We start from the raw sequence: 23,167 nt of genomic DNA on the forward strand, positions 1-23,167 counted from the left end.
TTTGAGAGAGAGAATGAGATAGAGCATGAGAGGGGGGAGGGGCAGAGGGAGAAGCAGACTCCCCGCTGAGCAGGGAGCCCGATGCGGGACTCGATCCCAGGACTCCGGGATCATGACCTGAGCCGAAGGCAGTCGCTTAACCAACTGAGCCACCCAGGTGCCCGTGACTTAAATTTTAAGATCATTTGGCTGCAGAAGGAAGCACAGTTCAGGGGAAAGAGTAGAAGCAGAGATGCTAGCAAATATGGGCAGTACTCCTGAAGCCCTTAGAATAAAGTCCAAAATCTTTCTTTCTTTTTTTTAAGATTTTATTTATTTATTTTACAGAGAGAGAGCACAAGCAGGGGGAGCGGCAGGCAGAGGGAGAGGGAGAAGCAGGCCCCCCGCCAAACAGGGAGCCCGATGTGGGGCTCAATCCCAGGACCCCAGGATCATGACCTGAGCCAAAGGCAGACACTTAACTGACTGAGCCACCCAAGTCGCCCCTATAAAGTCCAAATTCTTAACAGGGCTCACAAGGACCTACCTTATTAGATCCCTGCCTACCTCTCATGTCTCACCTCCCACCCCACCCCCTTCTTTCAGTTCCCAGATGTGGCATGTCCTTTGCCCCCTCTGAGCCTGCTGCCTGGACCACTTTCCCCTCTTCACCTGGTGACTCATCCTTCAAGTCTTGCTTAACCATATGCCACTTGGTTCAGGAAGTCTTCTCTGACCTCTTCCCCATTGCCCAGATTAGGACACTTCTGCCAAGTGTCCTTGTAGTGAGGGCAGGAACAAGAGCTGTCTTGCCCACTTCATATTCCCCATGCTTGCAATAATCCTAAAACATAGTGGCGGGGGTGGTGGTGGCAGTTAATAAATGAATAATCTGATGGTGGCCTGAAGAAATCTATGATACAAAGGGCATGCGGAGGAGGAAGAAGCTGGCAGCAGGTTCTAGAGGGAGGAAGAGAACCAGGAGACTAGAAGTCATAGAGGCCAAGGAAGTAAGTTGACTTCCAGCTCCATGTGGCTCTTTTTACTCTTGAAAACCACCCCCGAAGAGTCAGGAGGAACAGACTCTAAACAAACATACCTCCGAACAGAAATGAACAATATAGGGGCGCCTGGGTGGGTCATCGTTAAGCGTCTGCTTTCAGCTCAGGTCATGGTCCCAGGGTCCTGGGATCGAACCCTACACTGGGCTCCTTGCTCAGCGGAAAGCCTCCTTCTCCCTCTCCCACTCCCCTTTCTTGTGTTCCCTCTCTCGCAGTCTCTCTCTGTCAAAAAAATAAATAAAATCTTTAAAAAAAAATGAACGATATAAAGATTTAAAAATGGATGGAGTGATACTTCTGCTGTAGAAGGTGGAAAGGAAGAAAAGATGAGGGGGATACAGGTAAGTTTGCTGATTTGGTAGCCGAAGGACCATGTTCTCTATGAAGTCAGAGGAGAAGTCACCTGTTAACAGCCCAAGGTTGCTGATAGGTTGAGTGACTTGAGAAGATGGAGAAGACGTGAACCACGTGTTGTAAGCTGAGAAGCAGTGTTCTGTGAAGCTTTTGAAGTTTATTTGGGCCTCTGTGGGTGAAGGGGTCCCTGAGAGCTGTATTCTGGGGTGGGGGGCAGAGAGACTGGTTGCCATTAGCATTTTTATGCAAGTATTGCTGGTAAATTGCCTAAAGAGCTCTCAGAAGACCTTAAATTCCCATGGCTCCAGTTACTCATTTTTTTTTCTTTTTTTCTCATTTTAAAGCAACATCCACTTTTGTACCTAATTTTGTATCTGTAGTTTTGTATTCTCTTCTTTTTTTTTTTTTTTTTAAGGGAGAGAAAGAGCATGTGCATGCAGGGTGGGGGGCAGTCAGAGGGAGCTGGAGAGAGAGCATCTTAAGCAGGCTCCATGCCCAGTGTAGAGCCCAATGCAGGGCTCCATTTCACCACCCTGAGATCATGACCTGAGCCGAAATCAAGAGTCGGATGCTTTAACCAACTGAGCCAGCCAGGCACCCCGTATTCTCTTCTTAAATATGGTCCCACAAATTGCCTAAGCTTTTCTGGATCCATCCTTGACTGTGGGGAAACAAGTGATCACTGAAGCCAGCTGACGTTGAGGACCAGTGATTGATAGTGGTTCTAGACTGCCAAGCTGTGTGATTTTCTCCAGAAATCAGAGATTTGGATTCTTCAAGGCTTGGCTTTTGCTAGACAGGTGTGATAATAGGACAAGGGAATTAGCAAGGGGAGCTGGAGGAGAAGGAAGTTAGGTTAGAGTGGGATGTTGGAAGGTAACATATCTGAGGAGCAGCAAGTTCATGTAATGACAGGGTGTCCAGATGTGACCCTTCTCATGGGAATGGGAGACCAAGGAGGAGTGAAGGAGGTCAGTGCTGAGGAGATCAAGGAACTGAGTCTGAGTGGACATACAGCACACTTTCAAATACTAGTGCTTTGGGCAACCCATATGTACCCATGGTTATCACCCTCTTACAGTACCATGATGGTATTTGAGTCAAGATATTTACTGTCTAATCATGAGGCAGAATTCTCATATGTTCAGTAAACAATCTTTCTTTCGTGCCAGACTGACATTAAACCTCTATGGTAGACATGGGCCCTGGCACAGGAAAGGCACCTCTTCTTTGGGAATTCCCAGAGCTGGGCCGTCAGTGCACATGTCTGGATTATGTGAACAGTAATGCCCTTAGACCCAGGCAAGAAGGGCTCCTTCCCTCAGTCATGCACTTTAAAAAACCCTACATTTCACAAAAATGCACTTGAAAATAGTAAATTTATTTAAGAATGTGTGAACATCTCTGTTACTTGGGCTCTGATGCTCAGTTCTGACATAACACAACCTGATACCCTAAACATCTGCTCTCATGCCTAACACTGTTAAAGCCCCCAGGAAAACAAGTTTTGACTGCCTCCAAATGCTTTAAAGGTGTTGTAGATGGTGCCGCTGTTCCTGAGTGCAGTGAGGGTTTGAACAGAGGAAGCGACCGGGGAGGAGAAAAGGCCAGTTAGGCACATTCATTCTCAGCATGAGGATCACAGATACTTGCATTAAAATGGGTATCATTTTCAGTAGTGCTGAGTGTCTATTTTTTCTTGTCTCTCTTCTTTTTCCAATGTGTGTGCTTGCAACACTTGTATCTGGAGGCTAAATAATAATTCATTTAACCTTTAAATTGATAGACATGAAGGTGTAGAGGAAACGTGAATGAAATATAATATCCATTGTTTACACTGACAACTAAATGGACATTGAATATTAGAATCATGAATAGTTTTATTTTTACAAAAATTCCTAGAATAAATTTTCAAAAGGTAAAAAACTTAGCTTTATTTAAATAATTTTTATTTAAAATGTTGATATTTGGGGCCTCAGTCGGTTAAGCATCTGCCTTCGGCTCAGGTCATGATCCCAGGGTCTTGGGATCAAGTCCCACATCGGGATCCTTGCTCAATGGGGAGAGCCTGCTTCTCCCTCTGCCTGCCACTCCCCCTGCTTGTGCTCTCTCTCTCTCTCTGTCAAATAAATAAAATCTTAAAAAAAATAAAAATAAATAAAATGTTGATAATCATAGCTATACTGTATTTTTTTTAAGATTTTATTTATTTATTCATGAAAGACAGAAGCAGAGGGAGAAGCAGGCTCCCCGCAGAGCGGAGAGCCCGATGCGGGACTCGATCCCAGGACCCTGGGATCATGACCCCAGCTGAAGGCAGACACTTAACCAACTGAGCCACCCAGGCGTCCCTATACTGCATTTTGTCCTTTAATTTGAATAAACAATTATTCTAGAAGGAAAATAACCTAAGACATTTAAGGTAATTTTTATTTTTGCATTTCTTTAATTTACATTTTTATGAAAACATTTAAATTGCATTTATTTTAAATACAATTATATTTTGTATTTTTTAAATTCTTTAGGTAACTAATTACTGCCACTGGAACACAAAATATTGGATGATTATAACAACATAACGATTTCGTTGAGATGGAAGCCATATGGAGCAGAACCACCCTCCCACTTTCTCCCCATTGGACTATGAAATGAGCAAGAAATAGGCTTTTATTGTATTAAGCTGGTAAAATTTAGCATTGTTTGTTACAGCAGTTAATCTACTCCTCCTATCCAAACAAGTTGTACCTCATGTTCTATGATCTCAGCTGATTGTTTTGTCTAAGAGATATCATATATCCATGTATAGAAAAAATAGATTATACACAGAGATTAAAATTTGGATAAACACCTATGAAAGTATTATAACCAGGACTATTAAGACTCTGTACTAGGATGTTAGATTAGTTATCCTGTGGAGCTTGAAATTAATGGAAGATGACAGATACTTGGAGTGGAGAAAAATACAATCAAAGCAGAGTCAAAATGTCATGTGACAGAAATGAGGAAATAGGATGAAAGTAGATCAAGAAGACATCTGCCTTAAATCAGGAGTAATGGTAGGGGAATGTACGTAAAGAAGAAAAATGGTAGATGGGGTGCCTGGGTGGCTCAATCAGTTAAGCGTCCAACTCTTGATTTTGGCTCAGGTCATGATGTCAAGAGTCCTGAGATTGAGCCCTACATTAGGCTCTGCACTGAGCATGGAGCCTGCTTGAGATTCTCTCTCTATCCCTCTGTCCTTTTCCCCACACCCAAAATAAATAAATAATTTTTTAAATGGTAGAACATCAGCATTCAATATATGGCTTAATATATGTCAATATAATACTATTGTATCAGGACCTAGATTTCAACAATAAAGACCATTTATTGTGTCATGTAACAATAAGTCTCAAGGGGGGATAGCTCCAGTCTTGGTTAATTCAGTGACTCACTAATTTATCATCAGCACCCCAGGTCCTTCCATCTTTCCCTCTACCATCCTCAGCATATGAGCTTGTTCTTTTGGCCGTGACTCAAGATAATTGTGATAGATTCAAATGTCATATTCAGCCATGACAACATCCAACAGAAGAAGACAAAACATTTCTTGTGCCTCACTTTTTAGTCAACATCAAAACCTCTCCCAGAAGTTACCAACAAGGATCCTTCCACATCCCATGGGCCATGATTGAGGCACATGCCTTTTCCAAAACCAATCATTTGCGAGGGAAGTGTGATCACCATGATTACCTTGGACTAGCAGTTCACAGCCCTACTTGCACATCAGAATTACCTGGGACTTTCGAAAATTTTTGCCCGAGAATACAACAATTAAATATTAATCTCTGGGGTAAGACCTAGTCATTGGCATTTTATGTTTTAAAGTAACCTAGGTTTGAAAACAATGCTATAATGAGTTAATCAGTCACAGACAGTGACAGGGGCAGCCCACACAGTCTACTGAAAGTACTAATAATTTTCGTATATTGAAGTGTAGTTGACATACAATATTGTATTAGTTGCAAGTGTGCAAGATAGTGATTCAACATTTATATACATTAAAAAGTGGTCACCATAGGAGCGCCTGGGTGGCTCATTCAGTTAAGCATCTGACTCTTGATCTCAGCTCAGGTCTTAATTTCAGGGTCATGAGTTCAGCCCCATGTTGGGCTCCATGTTGGGCATGGAGTCTACTTAAAAAAAAAAAAAATTTGAAATGGTCACCATAATAAGCATAGCTACCATCTGTCACCATACAAAGTTGTTACATATTATTGACTATATTCCCTATGCTGTGCATTAAGTCCCCATTATTTACTTATTTTATAACTGGGAGTTTGTATCATTTTATCTCCTTCACCTATTTCACCCATATCCCCCTCACCTCCCCTCTGGTACCTACTAGATAGTTCTCTGTATCTGGGTCTATTTCTGTTTTGTTTGTTCATTTGTTTTGTTTTTAGGTTCCACATATAAGTGAAATCATATGGTGTTTATCTTTCTCTGTCTTATTTTACTTAGCATAATACCCTCTAGATCCATCCATGTTGTCGCAAATTGCAATATTTCTTTCTTTTTTATGGCTGAGTAATATTTAATTGTGTGTGTATATATATGTATACATGTATGTATGCACATGTATGTATATATGTGTGTATACATGTGTGTATACACATACATATGTATGTATACCTACATATATGTGTATAGCTACATATATATGTATATGTAGATGAATGGATAAAGAAGATGTGATATATACATACATATATATGTATACTATATATGTGTATACTATATATGTGTGTGTATATGTATACACATATATACATATAGTATATGTATATGTACATAATATATCTATATATATGTATATACTATATGTGTATATATATGTGTATGTGTATAAATGTATGTATATGTACATATGTATGTATATATAGATAGATGAATGGATAAAGAAGATGTGATATATATATATATATATATATTTTTTTTTATCCATTCATGTATCAATGGACATTTGGGTTGCTTCCATATCTTGACTATTGTAAATAATGCTGCAATGAACATAGGGGTTCATATATCTTTTCAAATGAACATTTTTGCTTTCTTCAGGTAAATACTCAAGTAGAATTGCTGGATCATATAGCATTTCTTTTTGGGGGGGTAGTCTATTTTTAATTTTTTGAGGAACTCCATATATGTTTTTCATAGTGGCTGCACTAATTTGCATTCCCACCAGCAGGAAATCATTCGTTTTCATTTCCAAGGAAAATGTGAAAATACTGTGCTTTTTAAAAAATGAAATTTATTTCCTATCAATCCTTCCCAGGGGCAACCTCTTTTATGTGTTCATTGTATATGATTTTAGACCTTTTTCTGTGCTTTCACAAACTTACGTATATACCCACAGAAAATATATGGTATCATGATATATGTGTGTAATCTTTAAATATAAATCTTATCTCCCACACACATTCATCATTCTGCATTTCATCAATTTATCCAATCATGTGTGTGTGTCTTCATATATGTGTGTATATACTTTTTAATATAATTATTTTTTGAGTAATTACCCCAAAAGAAAGTATACTAGTACTCCATTGTATGATTATATCAAAGATTAGTTTTCCCCAAATGGACATTTAGGTTGTTTCCACCTTTTTGCTAGTACGAAAAACGCCTCCTTACACATATATGTTAATGTTACTGCAGATATTAAGAAGCAGAATTGTGGAATTGAAATGGCTTCACCATTTCTTCCACTCATACCAGCAGTATATAAAAATATCTACTTCCTAGAATTTTACCAACATTTTTTTAAAGATTTTATTTATTTGTTTGACAGCATAAGCAGGTGGAGCGGCAGGCAGAGAGAGAGGGAGAACCACACTTCCCACTGAGCAGGGAGCCCAACGAGGGTCTCGATCCCAGGACCCTGGGACCATGACCTGAGCCGAAGGCAGACGCTTAACAACTGAGCCACCCAGGCACCCCAGCATCCAGCTCTTGATTTCAGCTCAGGTCATGATCTCAGGATTGTGAGATGGAGCCCTGCCTTGGGCTCCACGCTAAGCATGGAGCCTGCTTAAGATTCTCTCTCTCCCTCTCCCTTTGCCCCTCCCCTCCTTCTCTCCCTCTTAAAAAAAAAAAAGTTAAAGCTCTTTATATAATATGGCTACTACTTCTTTGTCTGAGATCCATCTATCACTGCAGCAGATGCCCTGGTGTACCAACCAGATTCCCCACTTCAGAAATGAAACACCTATACCCCAGATGCTGGGAGTGTTGGCAGCTGATAGCGCTCAGCTCAGTATCTCTCTAGAACTTGCCCTCATCAAAAAGAGCCACCTTGCCCAGGTCATGCCCCCTCCCTGGCTCCTTGGAAGCTGCCCACATCCAGTGACGACAATGTGGTCTATAAAGGCCACCCTTCTTTCCTCAGTACAGGACAACTCTGTTCCAGAGCTCCCTGTGAGTTGAGGATCATTGAAGCCTTTGTTTTGACTGCACCACTAATCCACTTTGCCCTCCGCCCAACCATACTTCCATCAATCCCCCATAGTTATTGGTCCCAAGAGTACTCCCAGCAAGCTCCCTGTGTGCCATTTCCCAGGATACCTGGCTTAAATTACATGTGTGTTCACCAATATCACTTGACTTTTAACTTTATTTCTGGTGTGTTTTTTAGATGTATCCCAACATTCCCATATGCTTTTTGCTCTTCATGTCTTAAAAAGGCCTTCCCTATTCTAAGGGCTTAAAGATACTCTCCTACATTTTCTTCTAATGCTTTTACTTTTTTTTTTTCTTCTTAATCCATCTAGTACTTGTTTTTTTGAGTGGTGTGAAATCAGGAATCTAACCTTATTTTTCATTTGGATAGCTATTTGTCTAACAACGTTGAATAGTCCATGTTTTTCTCATTGATTTGAAACGCCACCTCTACAGCGGTCACATCCTCACACAACTCTTCCCCCTCCCCATAGCTGAATGCTGTGAGTGAGCATCTGACCCCAGCCAAATCTGAGGTTCTGTTTTTTAAAAGATTTTATTTATTTATTTATTTATTTATTTATTTATTTATTTATTTATTTATTAGGGAGATAGCACAAGCTGGGGAGAGGGGCAGAGGCAGAGGGAGAAGCAGACTCACCACTGAGCAGGGAGCCTGACTCAGGGCTCAATCCCAGGACCCTGAGATCATGACCTGAGCCGAAGGCAGATGCTTAACTGACTGAGCCACCCAGGTGCCCCCTGAGGTTCTTTAAATACTAAAAATAGGAAATTCTGCAGTGCCTCTTCAATGGTAGACAGAAGGAGATGTGAAGCTCGACGGTTTTCCACAGTCAAGTTTCTTGCCACTTACTCTGAAGTGAAGTCCACATCCAGAGAAAAGGAAATATTGTAGAGAGAGGGGCAGGGGGATGCTTGATGCCTGATCTCTAGTTATTTCTGAGCTACATCCCTGCCCTTTCCCACTTTTCATATCCAGCCTTTCCTTGAATTTATGAGCAAAATATTCTGTTATTTGGCTTAAGCTTGCTCAAAATGGGTGTCTACCTTGTAACTAAAAGAGACCAAATACACATGCGGGGTCTTCCAAGGTTTGGAGGCATATCAACGCTGAATACAGAGCTGAGTTGGACAAGGGCTAGTTACCAGCCAAGGTCATCTGTGACAGCTAGTCTTCCCTGAGGTAATCTGTGCTCTGGAACTGTTTGCTTCTTGACTTTATATGTATCTTCGGTTTCCTTTTCCTTTAGTTTCCCAGACAAGTTTTATTTTTTATTTTTTAGAATTTTTTTAAAAGTTTTTATTTATTTATTCCAGAGAGAGAGAGCAGAGGGAGGAGCAGGGGGAGAGACAACCATACTCCACACTGACCACAAAGCCCAACACAGGGCTCGATCTCAGGACCCTAAGATCATGACCTGAGCCAAAACCACGAGTCAGATGCTTGAGTGAGCAACCAAATGAGCTACCCAGGTGCCCGCAGACAAGTTTTATTTTTAAGAAATTTAGGCCAGTCTCACTTGAGTCAAAGGGAAGAATTTTCCTCACCTGGGCTAGGCTAGGTAAGGGCTCCAGCGTATAACAGAAGCCAGGAATCATGAAGGCAGTGGGCCTGCAACAGCTAGAGAGACACTTAGGAGCAGAGAAGTCTGGGACGACTGTGATCCCTGAGTCCTTCTCATCAGGAGCTTGTCTCCTATGTCCTGAGGGGCACTCTGCCAGGCAAGAAGCCATATCCAGAGCACGAGTAGTCGGGAAGGAAAATGACCTCTATGGTCATGGGAGAATCTAATGAGAAGCGGAAGTTGAACGGTAACTGGGTCACCAGATTCCTAATGTTGCCTGTGCTGGGCCAAGGCCTTTCCTTTGCTTGGTTGTTAACTTGGGACAAGTCCCTTCTGGAAACATGACAAGAGGCCAGGGCTGGGACTTGTTCCTCACCCAGGCTGCGCAGACTAGACAATGCTTTTGGAGTTGAGCAGGAAGTTACAGAGGTGCAAGATGAAGCCCAAGCACACGGTGGTTCCCCAGGAGTGGTGTGAGGGAGACTGTGTCTCGTGGAAGTGCCTGAAGGCCACAGGAAATGACAGAGTCTGGATCTGCACAGGGGAACAACTGTTGTTTTATATTATGAAAATACCAACAGCATGTAAATCAATACCCACACCTAATTTTTTTTCTCATTTTTAGTATTCTTTGCTGCTCAGCTGTCATATATTTGGTGTCACAACTGTCAGGTACAAATGCATCCAGGGACGCCTAAGTGGCTCAATCGGTTAAGCGGTCTGCCTTTGGCTCAGGGCGTGATCTCTGGGTCACGAATGGAACTCCCCCACCCCCCCACCCTCAGCATCAAGTCTGCTTCTACCTCTGTCCTTCCCACCCCCCCATGCTCTCTCTCGCATGCTCTCTCTCTCAAAAATATAAATAAATAAAATTTAAAAAATATATATATATATTCCCTGGCCAAATAACATTTCACAGGCTTCTTTAAGTGAGAGGCAGTATATTTCAAGTAGAGTCATTCTTTAGGAAAGAAGGGATCTACAGTATGGAAGTTACGATTAGGAAAATTGCACTGGAGTAGTATCTAGGTTTTCCAGAGACCAGGGTTAGGCGATACCGCAGGGGATGGTCCCACCCCCACTCCAAAACTCCAGAGGAAGGATTTCTCCACCAAACACCATGACCTTAAGGTTAGCCCTCAGCCCCCAAAGTTCCTAAGGCTATTAGACTAGGGAGAGCAAAGTCCTACCCTCTTGGGTGCCAGATTCTCATGCAAATTGCCTTCATCTGTGTCCCCAGCTCATCTGGATTCCTCCTAGCATTAGACCCTGAGGATCTTACATTCAAGCTGCCATCTTGGCCCTGAGGTCTAGGCTCTACTCCCACACTATTCCCAACCCCTGTACTCCAGATTGAGGCTAAAAGCCCCTTGCCTCCAGCAATTGACCCCATGTCCCCTGAGTATCTTAGAAAAATATACAAAGAGGTTTTCGTATTTCAGATATTTGATGCAAATCAAAAATAGGATGACCTTCATTAAGCCAATCATGCTAGCAAGTAACCTGGCAAACATGGTAAGTTGATGAAATGTAATAGCCCAAAGGATTCTAAACACACATAATGTAAGGATTCTATATAGTTTAAGGAACAGTCTTTGAATGTGTTATCACTGTGTTCTCTGTGAAAAAGATGTTCCATAGAAGACTCCAATTTAATAAAAATGACTATATTTGAATGTGTGACAGTGGAGGAACCCAGCCTTGGGAGCAGGTATACTCAAGAGCCGTACACCACCAATCCCAATACCAATGTTGTCTGGATGTGGCAGCTGGAGCCAACGCCTTGCAGCCCATGTGGCTTTGTTTCTTCTGCTTAAAGCCAGCCCCCTCTGACACGCATAAACATCCCCACCCCAAGCCCACCCCTCTTGCCTCAACGTGCCACTGCTTAATAGCGCTTAAAGGAGCACACAGGTGTGAGTCCTCGTTCTCACACCCATGGTCTGCTTGTTCTTCCTGCTGGGCAGAAAGCAACTCTACATGCTTGCCTTCCATGGCCCCCACTCCTGGTTTTTTGATTTATGCTTGTTCCTCCAGCCCAGAGGACACATCCAGGATCATCCATGCCCTGCATGCTCTTCACCAGCCCTAGCTCCCATCCTTGCATGGTCCTTGCCTGTTTTGTTTTGTTTTTTCATCTCCTCTTTTTTTCCCTTTATTTTTTGCCAGGCTTTTCATGGGGACCCAACAGTCTGTGAGGCACAGATTGTAGGTCCCAGTAGTGAACATATATTAGTTGATTCCCCAGTATTACCCCCCCCCACCCACTCCTTTGCCCATTCATGTTCCTGGATTTTTCCTTGAGGGAATGTGTTGCTTCCTCCACCGAGGGAAGCAATAGAGCACAGCAATTGAGAGAGCAGATTCTAGAGTCAGACTACCTGGGTCCATTCCACCACTTAACCAGCTGTATGAACTTTAGCAAGCTACTTCACTTCTCCATGCCTCATCAGTAAAGTGGAGATAAAAATAGTACCTACCCCAGAGAGTTCATGTGAGGGTAGCTAATCCTAATTAATTTAAGTGCTCTATGTTAGCTACTATTCTTCCCCATTGGGTAGGTTGGGTGGGATGGCCCCCCGCTCAGATGTGGATAATGATTGACTTAAGCCAATTAACATAGCCCATCTGTAGTATTCATTCAGGTCAATGAGGCACAAGGAGATTTGCTGGGGCTTCAGGAAAGAAAAGTTTCATCTTTTTTCAGGACCATGTCTCTTTCCCTGATTTGCACAAACCAACAGTAAAAAGACATTTGTGAGACGAGGGAAAATTGAACCCCAAGAGTTAACTTCTATTCAAGAATTATTAATGTTTTCAGGAGTGACAACAGCATTGTGGCTGTATAAAAAAAAGTTCTTATTTGGATATGCACATTAAAGTATTTTTGGGTGAATGTACAATGTCTGGAATGTGCTTGAGAATATCCCACCTCACCCCCAGAAAAAAATGTCACGGGGGAAGTTGACAAAACGTTAACCATGTTGAAGCTGGATGATGGGTAGGTACATGGGGATTCATGATGCTACTTGTTATGCTTTTATCTATTTGAAAATCTATGTAATAAAAAGGTTGTTTGGTTTTTTTTTTTAAGTCTCCTTGCTATGGAAGGAAAGGGCATTTTTGTCACCAGAGGCCCTTTGGATGCTTTAGAACTAGAACCAATAACATGACTTTTTGTGTCAGTCAGCTGAAAGATCAGGCACATCTGCACCTGCCTCTTCTTGGTGAACTTAAGCACTTGAGGCAAGAAGCAGGTGGTAGAGACGCAGCATAGGAGAACAAGGGAGGCCAGGAGAGAGAAGAGCTGTGATTTTAGGTCGAGGATTTATCAGGGCTGGTCTTTGTGCATCTATGTATCAAATTAAATGAAGTTCTATATTACCTCTGGCCTTAATCTGTAGCGGAGATCAGCATCTGTGTGATTTAAGTCCCTCCGGTGATATCTTTGATGATAAAATGGGAGAGCTGGAAGAAACTAGAATAAATATCCAACTAAACCACCTTATTTTGCACCCAGATGCAATATTATAAGAAGGTTATGGGTGGGTGGGTCGGATGAGCTACTACTCATTAAACTAGAAGGCTGGCTTCCCCACTTTGTTCCATTTCTCCCTGGCTACCCTGACAAAATAAATAAGGCAACAAGATGAGTGCACAGTTTTTATTTTCTCTAAAATTTTAGGTAAAGAGAACTTTGTAGAAAGAAACCATCTACGTGATTGAAAATGAGAAGGCCCAACAAACTTACTCAATATTATGTCAATTATATCTCAATAAATCTAGAAAAAAATTTTTTTCAACTCTTAAAAAGAACCAGAAAGAGAACATGGGAAGGTCCAGCTTCATGCAGTGGCTCCAGGATGCTCAGAGAAAGAAACCAAAGTTGGCCAAGAATAAGCCAAGATTTTCCTGAGTTGGTGTAGCCTCTAGAGTTGTGACTAGTATCTCAAATTAAAAGGAGCCCAGAGTTTGGGTCTATAGCCCCGGGAAATACAGTATGTCACTCTGACGCTCCTGTCACATCAACTGAGCATGCTGGCTGGTGTTTCTGGTATTGGTGAGGAAACTGACTTAATTTCCCACACTCTTCTGCCATCCCTGTGCCCAGCCTGGCATCTGGCCAATCTTCCTGCCCAGAGAGGGCAGCTGACTCTGCAAGTCTTGGAGAAGAAGGCTCCGTAGGTGTGTGAACATCTTGTTCACCATGAACCAGCCTCACAAGAGCGTTGGGTGCGCAAAGGTTTCCAGAAGAGTCGGGAGAATTGGAGCAGGGCAGGATTCTCAAGAGCAGCCAACCAGGAGGATGGTCCTTTTGAGGTGGCCTTCTCCTTGGTCCTCTTTCATTAAGGCATGCACTAGGCCTGATAAAGCTGTGGCTCCTCCACCAGCTCTACTCCCACTGGATTCCTAAAAGTTCACAGCTGACATTCCACAAGCGCTCCGCCGTTTCGGTATCTCGAGCCTTTGGAGACACCCAGGCCTTCTTGCAGTCACTGGAGGGCAGAGAAAGAGAATGAACATCCAGGAGTGGAAAACGACAGTCTGGAAAAGTTTATGGCCTCTTTCTTAGGATATATTTCTAAATGTGTAAGATACATCGGATGAAAAGGAACTAAGTGTATTGAAATGTAGTTTTAAAGTATTTTAAAAACAGGTGCGTGATAGAGTAATAAGGAGGCTTCTTTGTTAATGTATTCTATAACAAGAGCTTGTGCTGCATCTGATAGCCACCAGCCTTTGAAGTAGGGGTGAGCAGAAGTGACACCGTGAGACATCTGCACCAAATGCCATGTGACGCGAAAATATTTCGTTTCATTGATGACAAAGGCGCAGGTAGCGCTGTGACTCCTGCAGTTTATGGTCTACGTTTGTCATCAAAGGAAATGTCAAATTTCAGGGGGAGGTTAGTGAAATTGAAGACACAATTATCTTCCCATCCAACTTCACAGACCCCTTGAATTCTATCCGTAGATCCACCTGTGCCAAATGAACCCCAGCCTAAGCACCCTGTTCTCTTTCGTTTTGTGGGGAGCAGGGGATGGGGAAGGGGCTAGATGGAGGAGGAGGTGGGGGCAGAACATAGCGCTCATGATGTTTTTCTTTAAATAGTTTTTTTTTTTAATTGTAAAAGTTCTGTACAACACTTGGAAAATACAGTGCTGATAAGGAAGAAAAGCCTATTTACTTTTTCTTATACTCTTGTTGGCTTTGTGCATGAATATAGACTTTCTCTCTTCCGTCTGCACAAAACTAGGATCATATTGTATTTAGTATTGAGGGAGGATATCTTTCTCTTGTTAAAAATGTATATTTTAGGGACACCTGAGTGGCTCAGTTGGTTAAGCATCTGCCTTCAGTTCAGGTCATGATGCCAGGGTCCTGGGATCAAGTCCCACATCGGGCTCCTTGCTCAGTGGAGCCTGCTTCTCCCTCTGCCTGCCGCTTGTGCTCTCTCTCTGACAAATAAATAAATAAAATCTTTTTTAAAAATGTATATTTCAATTATCAAGTTATAAGAAATATGTGACCTTTAAAAAAATTTTTTTAATAAGGAAATACCTGGAATAAAAGGTTAAAATCCTCCTTCACACTCCCCTGACTCTCAAACTCCCTGGAAGTAACTACTATTTACAGTTTATTGTGTATCCTTCCAGACTGTCTTCTATGTATTTACAATGAATACTTACATAGTTCTGTATTGCAGTTTTTTCTCACAATATTATATCACCGACATTTTCTGATTAATTGAATATTATTTGGAAATGTTTTAGCGACTGTATAATATTTTATCACATACTTAGAGCAGTGATGTTAAACACCTAGATATCAGGGTAGCATTGTCTTAGAGAAAGATGATGTGACCCACATGTGTAATTTTAAATTTTCTAGTAAAATTTTTTAAAGTATATTTTATTTATTTTTTTAAAGATTTTATTTATTTATTTGACAGAGAGAGAGACACACCGAGAGAGGGAACACAAGCAGAGGGAGTGGGAGAGGGAGAAGCAGGCTTCCCGCTGAGCATAGAGCCCAATGCGGGGCTCGATCCCAAGACCCTGGGATCATGACCTGAGCCGACGAAGGCAGACGCTTAACTGACTGAGCCACCCAGTGCCCCAAAATAAATAAAAATCTTAAATAAATAAATAAATGGTGTGCCAATGAACAGCCTTGAACAAATGGGACAGAATAGCAGATTGGGATGGATCAAGTCATGGAATGGGAAGGAGATTTAATCTTGGGCTTCCTTTTATTCCCAACCTCTGATTGCCCGTTGAGTCTGTGGCGAGATTCAACAGTGAAATGTCTATTTCTGCATTCCAACAGATGATGCCAGTCTTGGCACTACTGGGAGAGAGTTCACCCAAGGAGAGAGGTGACCTTGCCCCAGTGCTTTGTGCTAAGTGGTATTAAAGAATTCATGAAAGAAGGCGGTCAAAAGCTTCAAGGAGACAAAAGGATCCAGAGGGCCTGTTAATGTTCTTTCCAAGGCATAACCAATAGGGACAGTCCTTCCTAGAAGCTCTCAGAAATCTACAAAGCTTACCTGGAAATGTGGTACACAGGTATAAAACAAAAGTTTCTGATGCGAGCTCCCTTGGAAAAGTAACAGCACTTGGTTTGCAGGCCCAACCCAAACCTGGATTCCATGATCAGGCACAAACTTGGCCACTAGGGTCGGGTGCAGCGCCCAGGGAGCCCTGTGCCTCACCACATACCCAGGTGATGGAGAAAACCAGGACCGCCTCCACGTACCTGAAGTACTTGCCACTCAGCGGCTCCAGGCCCTCAGCCAGGGCGCAGTGCAGGCTGGTCTGCGCCCCCTCCCGTGCCGACTTGACGAAGGGGGAGAAGATCCTCCAGAGCAGGCACAGCAGGAAGGAGTGTCGGACTAGCTCAGAGCTGACGACGCCTGGGTGCACAGCGTAGGTGGTGACCCCCGTGCCTAGGGCAAAGGAAGCATAGTTAGTTCGGGGGCACATCTGAGCCCAAAGAAACAGCTCATCTCCTGCAGCAAAATGCACAAGTGGGAAGGGACTCAGAGAACGAAACCCCAGGTTCAGAAGTTGCCTCTCCTAGCCAGGTAGAATCTGATAGGAATTAATTGATCTCTCCCAGAAAGATCTATTGCCTTCTCAGCCTTCTGTGAACCACAAGGAGTGCTTGATTGAAGGTCCTTTTATTTCAATGTCACCTTTACTCTGTGGCTTAAGTATTAATAGTAGAAAAAAACACAGGTAGTAGTAGGAGGAGGAGGAGGAGTATCAATTATTAACAGTGGTATCCTTGAAATCTCTATAGAAGGGGCTTAGGGGAAGCAACTAGTTAGAAGGCAGGAGGCTAGGACCTTGTTTTGAGCTGCAATTGCTGGGCAAGTGCATTTTATGGGGTATAGATTGAGGGGTGTTGATGGAGATAATGGATGTTAACAGGACCGCAAGACACCCCCTGGTGCCTCTACTATCTTTAGTACTTATTATGACCAGGGGCTGTGCTACGGGCTTCACGGGCATTATCTTATTTAGTTCTCAAAGAGGCTTGGAAGGTGTCCATTTATAGTTGCAGAAACTGAGCTTTCATCACAGACAGGCTATGTAAATTGCCCAGTCATACCTAACAGGCTGTAGGACTAAGGTCTGAACTCTGATGAAGAGTAAAGAGCATAGACTCCAGAGCTAGACTATCTGCATTTGAATCCTGGCTCAGCTAGGAAACTTGCTTGGTCAAGTTTCTTAATATATCTGTGATGAGATATAGCTATCTCTTCATTTGTAGAGTGGGGGAAACCTACCTCATAGGAATGTTGTATTAAATGAGTTTAGACATGTATAATAATATGGCACATACAAAACTCTCAATTATTATTATTATTATTTCTTCTAATAATTACCCTACTCAACTACCTTCTGCATTCTGATAGTAAATACCATTGTTCCCAGACTCTGACTGATTCCTGGTGGCAAATGGTCTCCAGATTTTATAGATTCCTAACCCTTGTTCCAGTTTAAGCTTTGCGAGGACAAGAATTGTTTTTAGTCTGTTTATAATCTCATTCTCCTTAGTGTATAAAGCTACCACTGAAAGGTGCATGTTTGACATCTTGACTTCAGAAGTTTCTGTGAATCTCTAATCTAAACAGAAGACCTTGCTTTTGCTATCTTAGCCATGGCCCTTTCTCCAGTCTTACCTTGGAGCCTCTTGGCCAGCTCACGTGTAAAAAGCACATTGGCCAGCTTGCTGTGGCAATAAGCCAAACCTCGGCTGTAGCGCTTCTCACCCTGGAGGTCATGGAAGCGAATCTTGCCAGCATGGTGAAGCACTGATGACAGGTTTACCACCCGTGAAGGGGTGGACTCCTTCAGCCGCTCCAGGAGCAAGTGGGTGAGAAGAAAGTGACCTGCGAGGAAAGCCAGCAAGGGAGATTGAAGAGTGGCGTGGTAGCCCAGGCTCAGGGGGTGGAAGCTGATGATAGGACTTCAGTAATAGCTCACTATCTTCTGGGTATGAACAAATTTTGGTGCTGTGATAACCCTGTGCAAATGATCATTCAGTGTGAGCTAGTGTATTCCTACACTAACTAGGCCCAGAGCTAAACTACAGATAAGGCAATACACCTAATCTGTATTTAGTTGTCCCTCTGCCCTGTCCCAGTCAGAAGAAATGCCGCCTGCTGGCTTCTGACCACCCTTGGCCATGATCACACAACTGAGGGTCCAGGTACATTCATGTACGGAAGGAAGGATGGAATAGTCAGGGAAAATAATTTGCCTAAGACCAGAGAACATGTTCCATGATCTCCTCACTAGAGCCATCACCTTGAATTCTGAACCCCAGCCTCATTCATACCTTAGGTCTTCAAGGTCTTCCTCTTCCATGGTCCAACCCTTGACTTGCTTGGCCCTCAGTTATAGATGTGACCCTCTCCAGCCAAACACAGACTCCTGCACCCACCATGCCTGACCCTGCTTGGCAAGCCTTGCACTACCACAGCCCCATCTGAGAATGACATTCTTCTTGGTATCTCTCAAGTTTTGGGGTTTCTCAATGGTACAGGTAGGAGGATCTCACTTTTCTGTACTGGTCAGTGGAAAAATAGCAAAAAACCAATATGTCCAGTCTATTTGAATCCTGGGGTCTGTGAAGACCACTAGAGATTCTCAGTACTCGTATAGGGTCATCTCCATACAGAAAACAAGATGGGGTTTGTCTTGTTTTTCAGTCACTCGAAAATACTTACCTGGGCACCTGGGTGGCTCATTCAGTTAAGCAGCCAATTCATGATTTGGGCTCAGGTCATGATCTTGGGGTCCTGAGATCAAGCCCTGTGTCAGGCTCTGTGCTCAGTTGGGAGTCTGCTGGAGATTCTCTCTCTCTCTCTCTGACCCTCTCCCCAACTTATCCTTTCTACTTCTCTCTCTAAAATGAATAAATGAATCTTAAAAAACAAACTTACCTAGGTGATTGACTCCCAAGTGGGTTTCAAAGCCATCAGCTGTCTTAGAATATGGACACATCATCACCCCTGCATTGTTGATCAGAATATGGAGCTGCTTTTCCTCTGTAGAGGAAAACCAAGGAGACCCTGTAGTTAGCACAGAGCCTACTAGCTGCCTGTTGCAATCCTGAGTATTTTCTCCTTGCCCTCGGATCTATCTCAGTGATATTTAATAAACACTGTCATTGGGTTTCTAAATTTAGCTACTGATATCTTCCTGGACACCACTCATTCATCATTCATTCATTCATTCAGCAAATGTATACTGAGTACTGACTCTGGGCCAGGCCCACTAGGCTATGCACTGGACATATAGTCATAAAACAAGACAGACATGGTCCCTGTCCTTCATTAATTTCATAGGCCTTGGTGGAAGCTAGTCATTTTCCAAAATACAGAAGAATTCTGGCAACAGCTAGTGCCTGTGGCCACAGAAGGTTGATTCTCAGGATTAGAGAAGAGAGTGACATCAGGGCCACACCTTGATGCCAAGCTGCAAGCCCAGACAGAGAGCCCGACTTTCCCATTGTTGAGGAAAAGGATGATAAGGATCCTACCCAGCTTGTCCACTGCCAGTTCCTTGCCCTGATGGTTCAAGTGGCAGAACCTGTCCAGGGGGATTCATGGTGGCTCTGATGTAAGGGTCCCAGGTGGCACAGGGTGGAGCAGCCACTCCCACACCCAGCTTCCTGCTTTTCTGTCTATTCACAGGGGACTTACCTGCCAGAAAGCCCTCAGCAAAGCCTCGGATGGATTTGGTATCAGATAGGTCCAGTTTCCGCACCAGCACCTGGGAATTCTTTGTATCAGCTCGGATTTCACTGGCTGCAGACTCCCCCTTCAGTACATCTCGGCAGGCAATGTATACGCGGGCTCCTGGGGCCAAAACAAAGAGAGAATAATACGTTCAGACCCTAGGCTGAAAAAGAGGATGTAAGCTTGTGACTAGGGGACAGAGCATTCTCCCAGCCCAGCCATTCCTATACGGTGAGGGGCTAGTTCACCGCCTCAGGATTCTCAAAAGTAGAACTGCTCAGTCCCTTTGCTGTCAGCTTAACCCAAGCCTGGGAATCCTGGTTTTTACACGCTGGTATTTGATGTTGCTTGGTACCTCCTTTTAGCATAACTGATTTGACCAATATTATACATGGACATCATTATTTCCCTTTATACACTAGGGAAAGAGAAGGGGGGGAAGTTTGTTTAAGGGTACCGAGTAAGTTGGTGTCAGAGCTGGACTTGAATTCCAGGTTCCTTGAATTCCTGACCAGAACCTCCAAGCCCAGGAGGAAAGAGATGGAAATGTGGACAGAAGTCCCAATGAGAGGGCGCCTGGGTGGCTCAGTCATTAAGCGTCTGCCTTCAGCTCAGGTCATGATCCCAGGGTCCTGGGATCGAGTCCCACATCGGGCTCCCTGCTCTGCGGGAAGCCTGCTTCTCCCTTTCCCACTCCCCCTGCTTGTGTTCCTGCTCTCGCTGTGTCTCTCTCTGTCAAATCAATAAATAAAATCTTTAAAAAAAAAAAAAAAAAGAAGTCCCAATGAGAAAGGCAGGACGCACTGTCCTATGAACATGGAAGGGGAACGACTTGCCTCTGCGAGCCAGCTCTCTGGCTGTCTCCTTGCCGATGCCCGTGTTGGCGCCGGTGATCACCACTACCTTCCCGGGAAGCTGCACGTTTGATCTACAAACCCCACCAGCAAAGAACTTCCTACAGGCAAGGGAAACAAAAGCATTCATGCACCATCCTTCCCAATTCCAGACTGAGAGCAACAGAAAATCCATCCAGCCTCAAAGAGAAATTTCTTTAAGTTGTCATCAGGAGACCCAAAGAAGCTAATCTTCAGGGGACACTGTTTCCCCACTGGGCATCCTGCTCATCAGCTCAGGTTGGAAGGTCATGTGTCCAGAAACTACAAATGATCATTTGGACGAGCTGAATAAGTGCTCTTGAGCCAGGGCCAATGGAGACCTCCCTTGTTAGATAACACAGATGCCTAGCCCTCATCTAGAGGTTCCCAGAGGTCAGCTTCCTCCTCTAACCTGCATTTAAAACATGTGGATGATGAGCATTAGTGGAATCAGTGGTCCTGAGCTCTAGGTCTTCAATAAGCATCAACAGTGAGTAATTGATTAACAGCGCTACAAATACGGTCTTGGGCTTCCTCTCCAGTTTTAGAGAGCCGACATCTTCAGAGGTTTTCTGCTGTCCTACTGGAGATTCCATTCTAGCCACAGCACCCAGAAAGAAACTTACCTTGTTCAGATATCTGTGAAGAGAGCATCCTCTCACATAAAGTTGATTTGATGAGTTCCAAAAAAGAGGATGGGAACAGGGCAGAACTAACATTTCCTGAGCATCATCTGACTGCTCGGCACTAGGCTAGGCACTTTCTGTAGATAACTTATTTCAATCCTCTTGACCACTCCATCATTATCCCCGTTTTATAGTGGAGAAGACTGAGGGTCAAAGAAGTTCAAGTCACTTGCTAGTAGTGGCAAACTTGGAACTTAAACCCAGGTTTCTATGCCAGGACATAGAGCAACACTCTGTTCCTGATATGTCCATTTAATCTTCTTTATTGTCAGCAATTTTCAAATTTTTCACTCAGAACACACATTTCTGTGACACCTTCAGACATCCCACAGCAGAAGACCCATCCTGAATCATTAGTTGAGGGTAGTCTCAAAGGTAAGAGAGTTTGTTTCCTTTGCAAAATGCCTGGTACTTAACAATGAGTCCCTCAGCAATGACCTCCCATAATAACCCAGCAGGGCTACCTTGATCAGGGGCAGTGAAGAAAGGACCTAGGGACCTTCAGAGAAACCCAAGGGAATAGAGTGAAAGAGCAAGCACTCCCACCTCGGTTGTCTGTCAAGCGACTTCATAGGGTCAGCTGTCCACAGCATCAGCATTCAAAAGAGCCCCTTCTCTCCCAGCCCTAGGTGCTTCCTTCCCATTTTCCCACCAGAGTATTCCTGACGACCTCCTTCCTGCTTTTTCTGCCTGACCTTCCCTCCCTCAGCCTCCATCCCTTTCTCTTCTTTCAGCAGCTGAGAACTCATCAATTTACAAGCTCTGTGTCTCCCAATCCAAGGCTTTGCAAAAATATTCCATGAGTTACTGAAATAAGACAAACCTGATGGATGGAGCTCTGAAGTACAGGAAAGAAAGGAGGGAGGTGAGCAGTCCCAAAATAACCAGCATCTTTTCAACTTCTTTAGTTGCTGCTGCTTTAGCAAAAGCAACTTGGACTCCAAGTCTGGTTCAAGCTCCTGATCTGACTCCAACTCCTGGCTGCTTGGCGCTGCCTCTCCCTCCTCCAGCTCCTCTCACTCCAGGGTGCTCGGCAGCAGCCTGACTCTAAGCTTGGCCCAGAATCCTATTTAAATCCGAGAGCTGTCAGAGCACAGCCTGCTGGGAGTTGTAGTCCTCGGGGAAGAGGCCAGTAGAAGGGGCAGAACGTCACACTTACTGGCAAAGGGAATGAGGGAAAAATAGAGCAACTACCTGCTAACTCTCCACCCTCAATGATTTCTCTTATCTGTGGAATGTGTTCTCCCAACATCCCCCACCCCTACTCCTGCAAGACAGAATATTTTTAACTTTAGCAACAGACCCAATGACACTTGGAATACAAGTGTGATTAAAATAGAAAGAAAGAGAAGGCAGAACCCCCCCCAGGGGAATGGTAAGAGAAGTCAGGAGGGTGGTTTCCCTTGGTGGGAAAGGTGTAGAGACTGGGAGGGCCCATGTTGGGAACTCCTGTGGGGATAAGTGTTCTGTTCTTTGCGGTGGGTACTGGCTACAGAGGTGTGAAAATTCATTGCGTCGTACACTTGATTTGTGCACTTTTCTGTGTTTTATGTTATCCTTCAGTGACGTTAACACACATGTGTACATGCCAAGGAAAGAGTTTCAGTGCATGGGTTCTAGAGTGGAGTTCCTGGTTCAGATCCCAGACAATCTACTTACAAGCTCCATGGCCCTGTGTAAGTTACTCAGTTTCCTCACTGTGCAATGGGTATGGTAAAAATATATACCTACCTGTTTTTTTAAGTATTAAACTAATTAAATAGGTAGAAAATTTGAGACAGAAACTGGCATATAGGAAATACAGTGAAAGAGTTGGCTGTTTTGATTAATTGTATTGATTCCTGTCTCCTTTGCTCTGCCACTTGCTTTACTCAAGGGTTTGGGGCAGAAA

General features: G+C 43.5%; 4 protein-coding genes across 12 annotated transcripts in view; 1 reads left to right on the top strand and 3 right to left on the bottom strand.

Moving 5' to 3' along the window:
* ZFYVE26 (zinc finger FYVE-type containing 26) overlaps positions 1 to 5,327 on the top strand; it is a 72,347-nt gene extending 67,020 nt beyond the window's left edge. Inside the window, exon 42 of the mRNA XM_081829414.1 lies at positions 3,920 to 5,327. Coding sequence (XP_081685540.1) covers positions 3,920 to 3,973 — 54 coding nt within the window. The 3' untranslated portion in view covers positions 3,974 to 5,327. The remainder of the gene's footprint in view (positions 1 to 3,919) is intronic.
* RAD51B (RAD51 paralog B) overlaps positions 1 to 23,167 on the bottom strand; it is a 780,046-nt gene that overhangs the window by 631,285 nt on the left and 125,594 nt on the right. The window lies entirely within an intron of this gene.
* LOC115942756 (uncharacterized) overlaps positions 1 to 23,167 on the bottom strand; it is a 300,514-nt gene that overhangs the window by 12,574 nt on the left and 264,773 nt on the right. For 7 of the 9 annotated variants that reach the window (XM_081829446.1, XM_081829436.1, XM_081829442.1 and 4 more), the window contains one exon: positions 8,618 to 8,636. The exons of the other annotated variants lie outside the window; for them this stretch is intronic. The gene's annotated coding sequence lies outside the window, so the exon portion shown is untranslated. Of the gene's footprint in view, positions 1 to 8,617; positions 8,637 to 23,167 lie in introns of those variants that run through there. 9 annotated transcript variants of the gene reach the window in all.
* Positions 13,111 to 22,528, bottom strand: RDH12 (retinol dehydrogenase 12). Its single transcript, XM_081830366.1, has 7 exons — positions 22,100 to 22,528; positions 20,552 to 20,670; positions 19,680 to 19,835; positions 18,918 to 19,022; positions 17,652 to 17,861; positions 16,220 to 16,409; positions 13,111 to 13,956 (listed from the first exon to the last, which is right to left on the bottom strand). Exons 1-7 carry the CDS (start codon positions 22,165 to 22,167, stop codon positions 13,854 to 13,856), a joined length of 951 nt encoding a protein of 316 aa, XP_081686492.1. The 5' UTR covers positions 22,168 to 22,528; the 3' UTR covers positions 13,111 to 13,853.

This window comes from Leptonychotes weddellii, chromosome 9 (assembly GCF_054177405.1).
Source record: "Leptonychotes weddellii isolate Sample4059 chromosome 9, ASM5417740v2, whole genome shotgun sequence".
Lineage (NCBI taxonomy): Eukaryota > Metazoa > Chordata > Mammalia > Carnivora > Phocidae > Leptonychotes > Leptonychotes weddellii.

Excerpts from the sequence above, each read along its gene's own strand:
- RDH12 (XM_081830366.1), bottom strand. The coding sequence starts at position 22,167 with ATGCTGGTTATTTTGGGACTGCTCACCTCCCTCCTTTCTTTCCTGTAC. Across the intron at positions 17,862-18,917 it reads CTTGGGAGTCAATCACCTAG|GTCACTTTCTTCTCACCCAC; the intron begins GTAAGTTTGTTT and ends CTTTCCTCGCAG. Across the intron at positions 13,957-16,219 it reads CTGAGTGGCAAGTACTTCAG|TGACTGCAAGAAGGCCTGGG; the intron begins GTACGTGGAGGC and ends TCTGCCCTCCAG.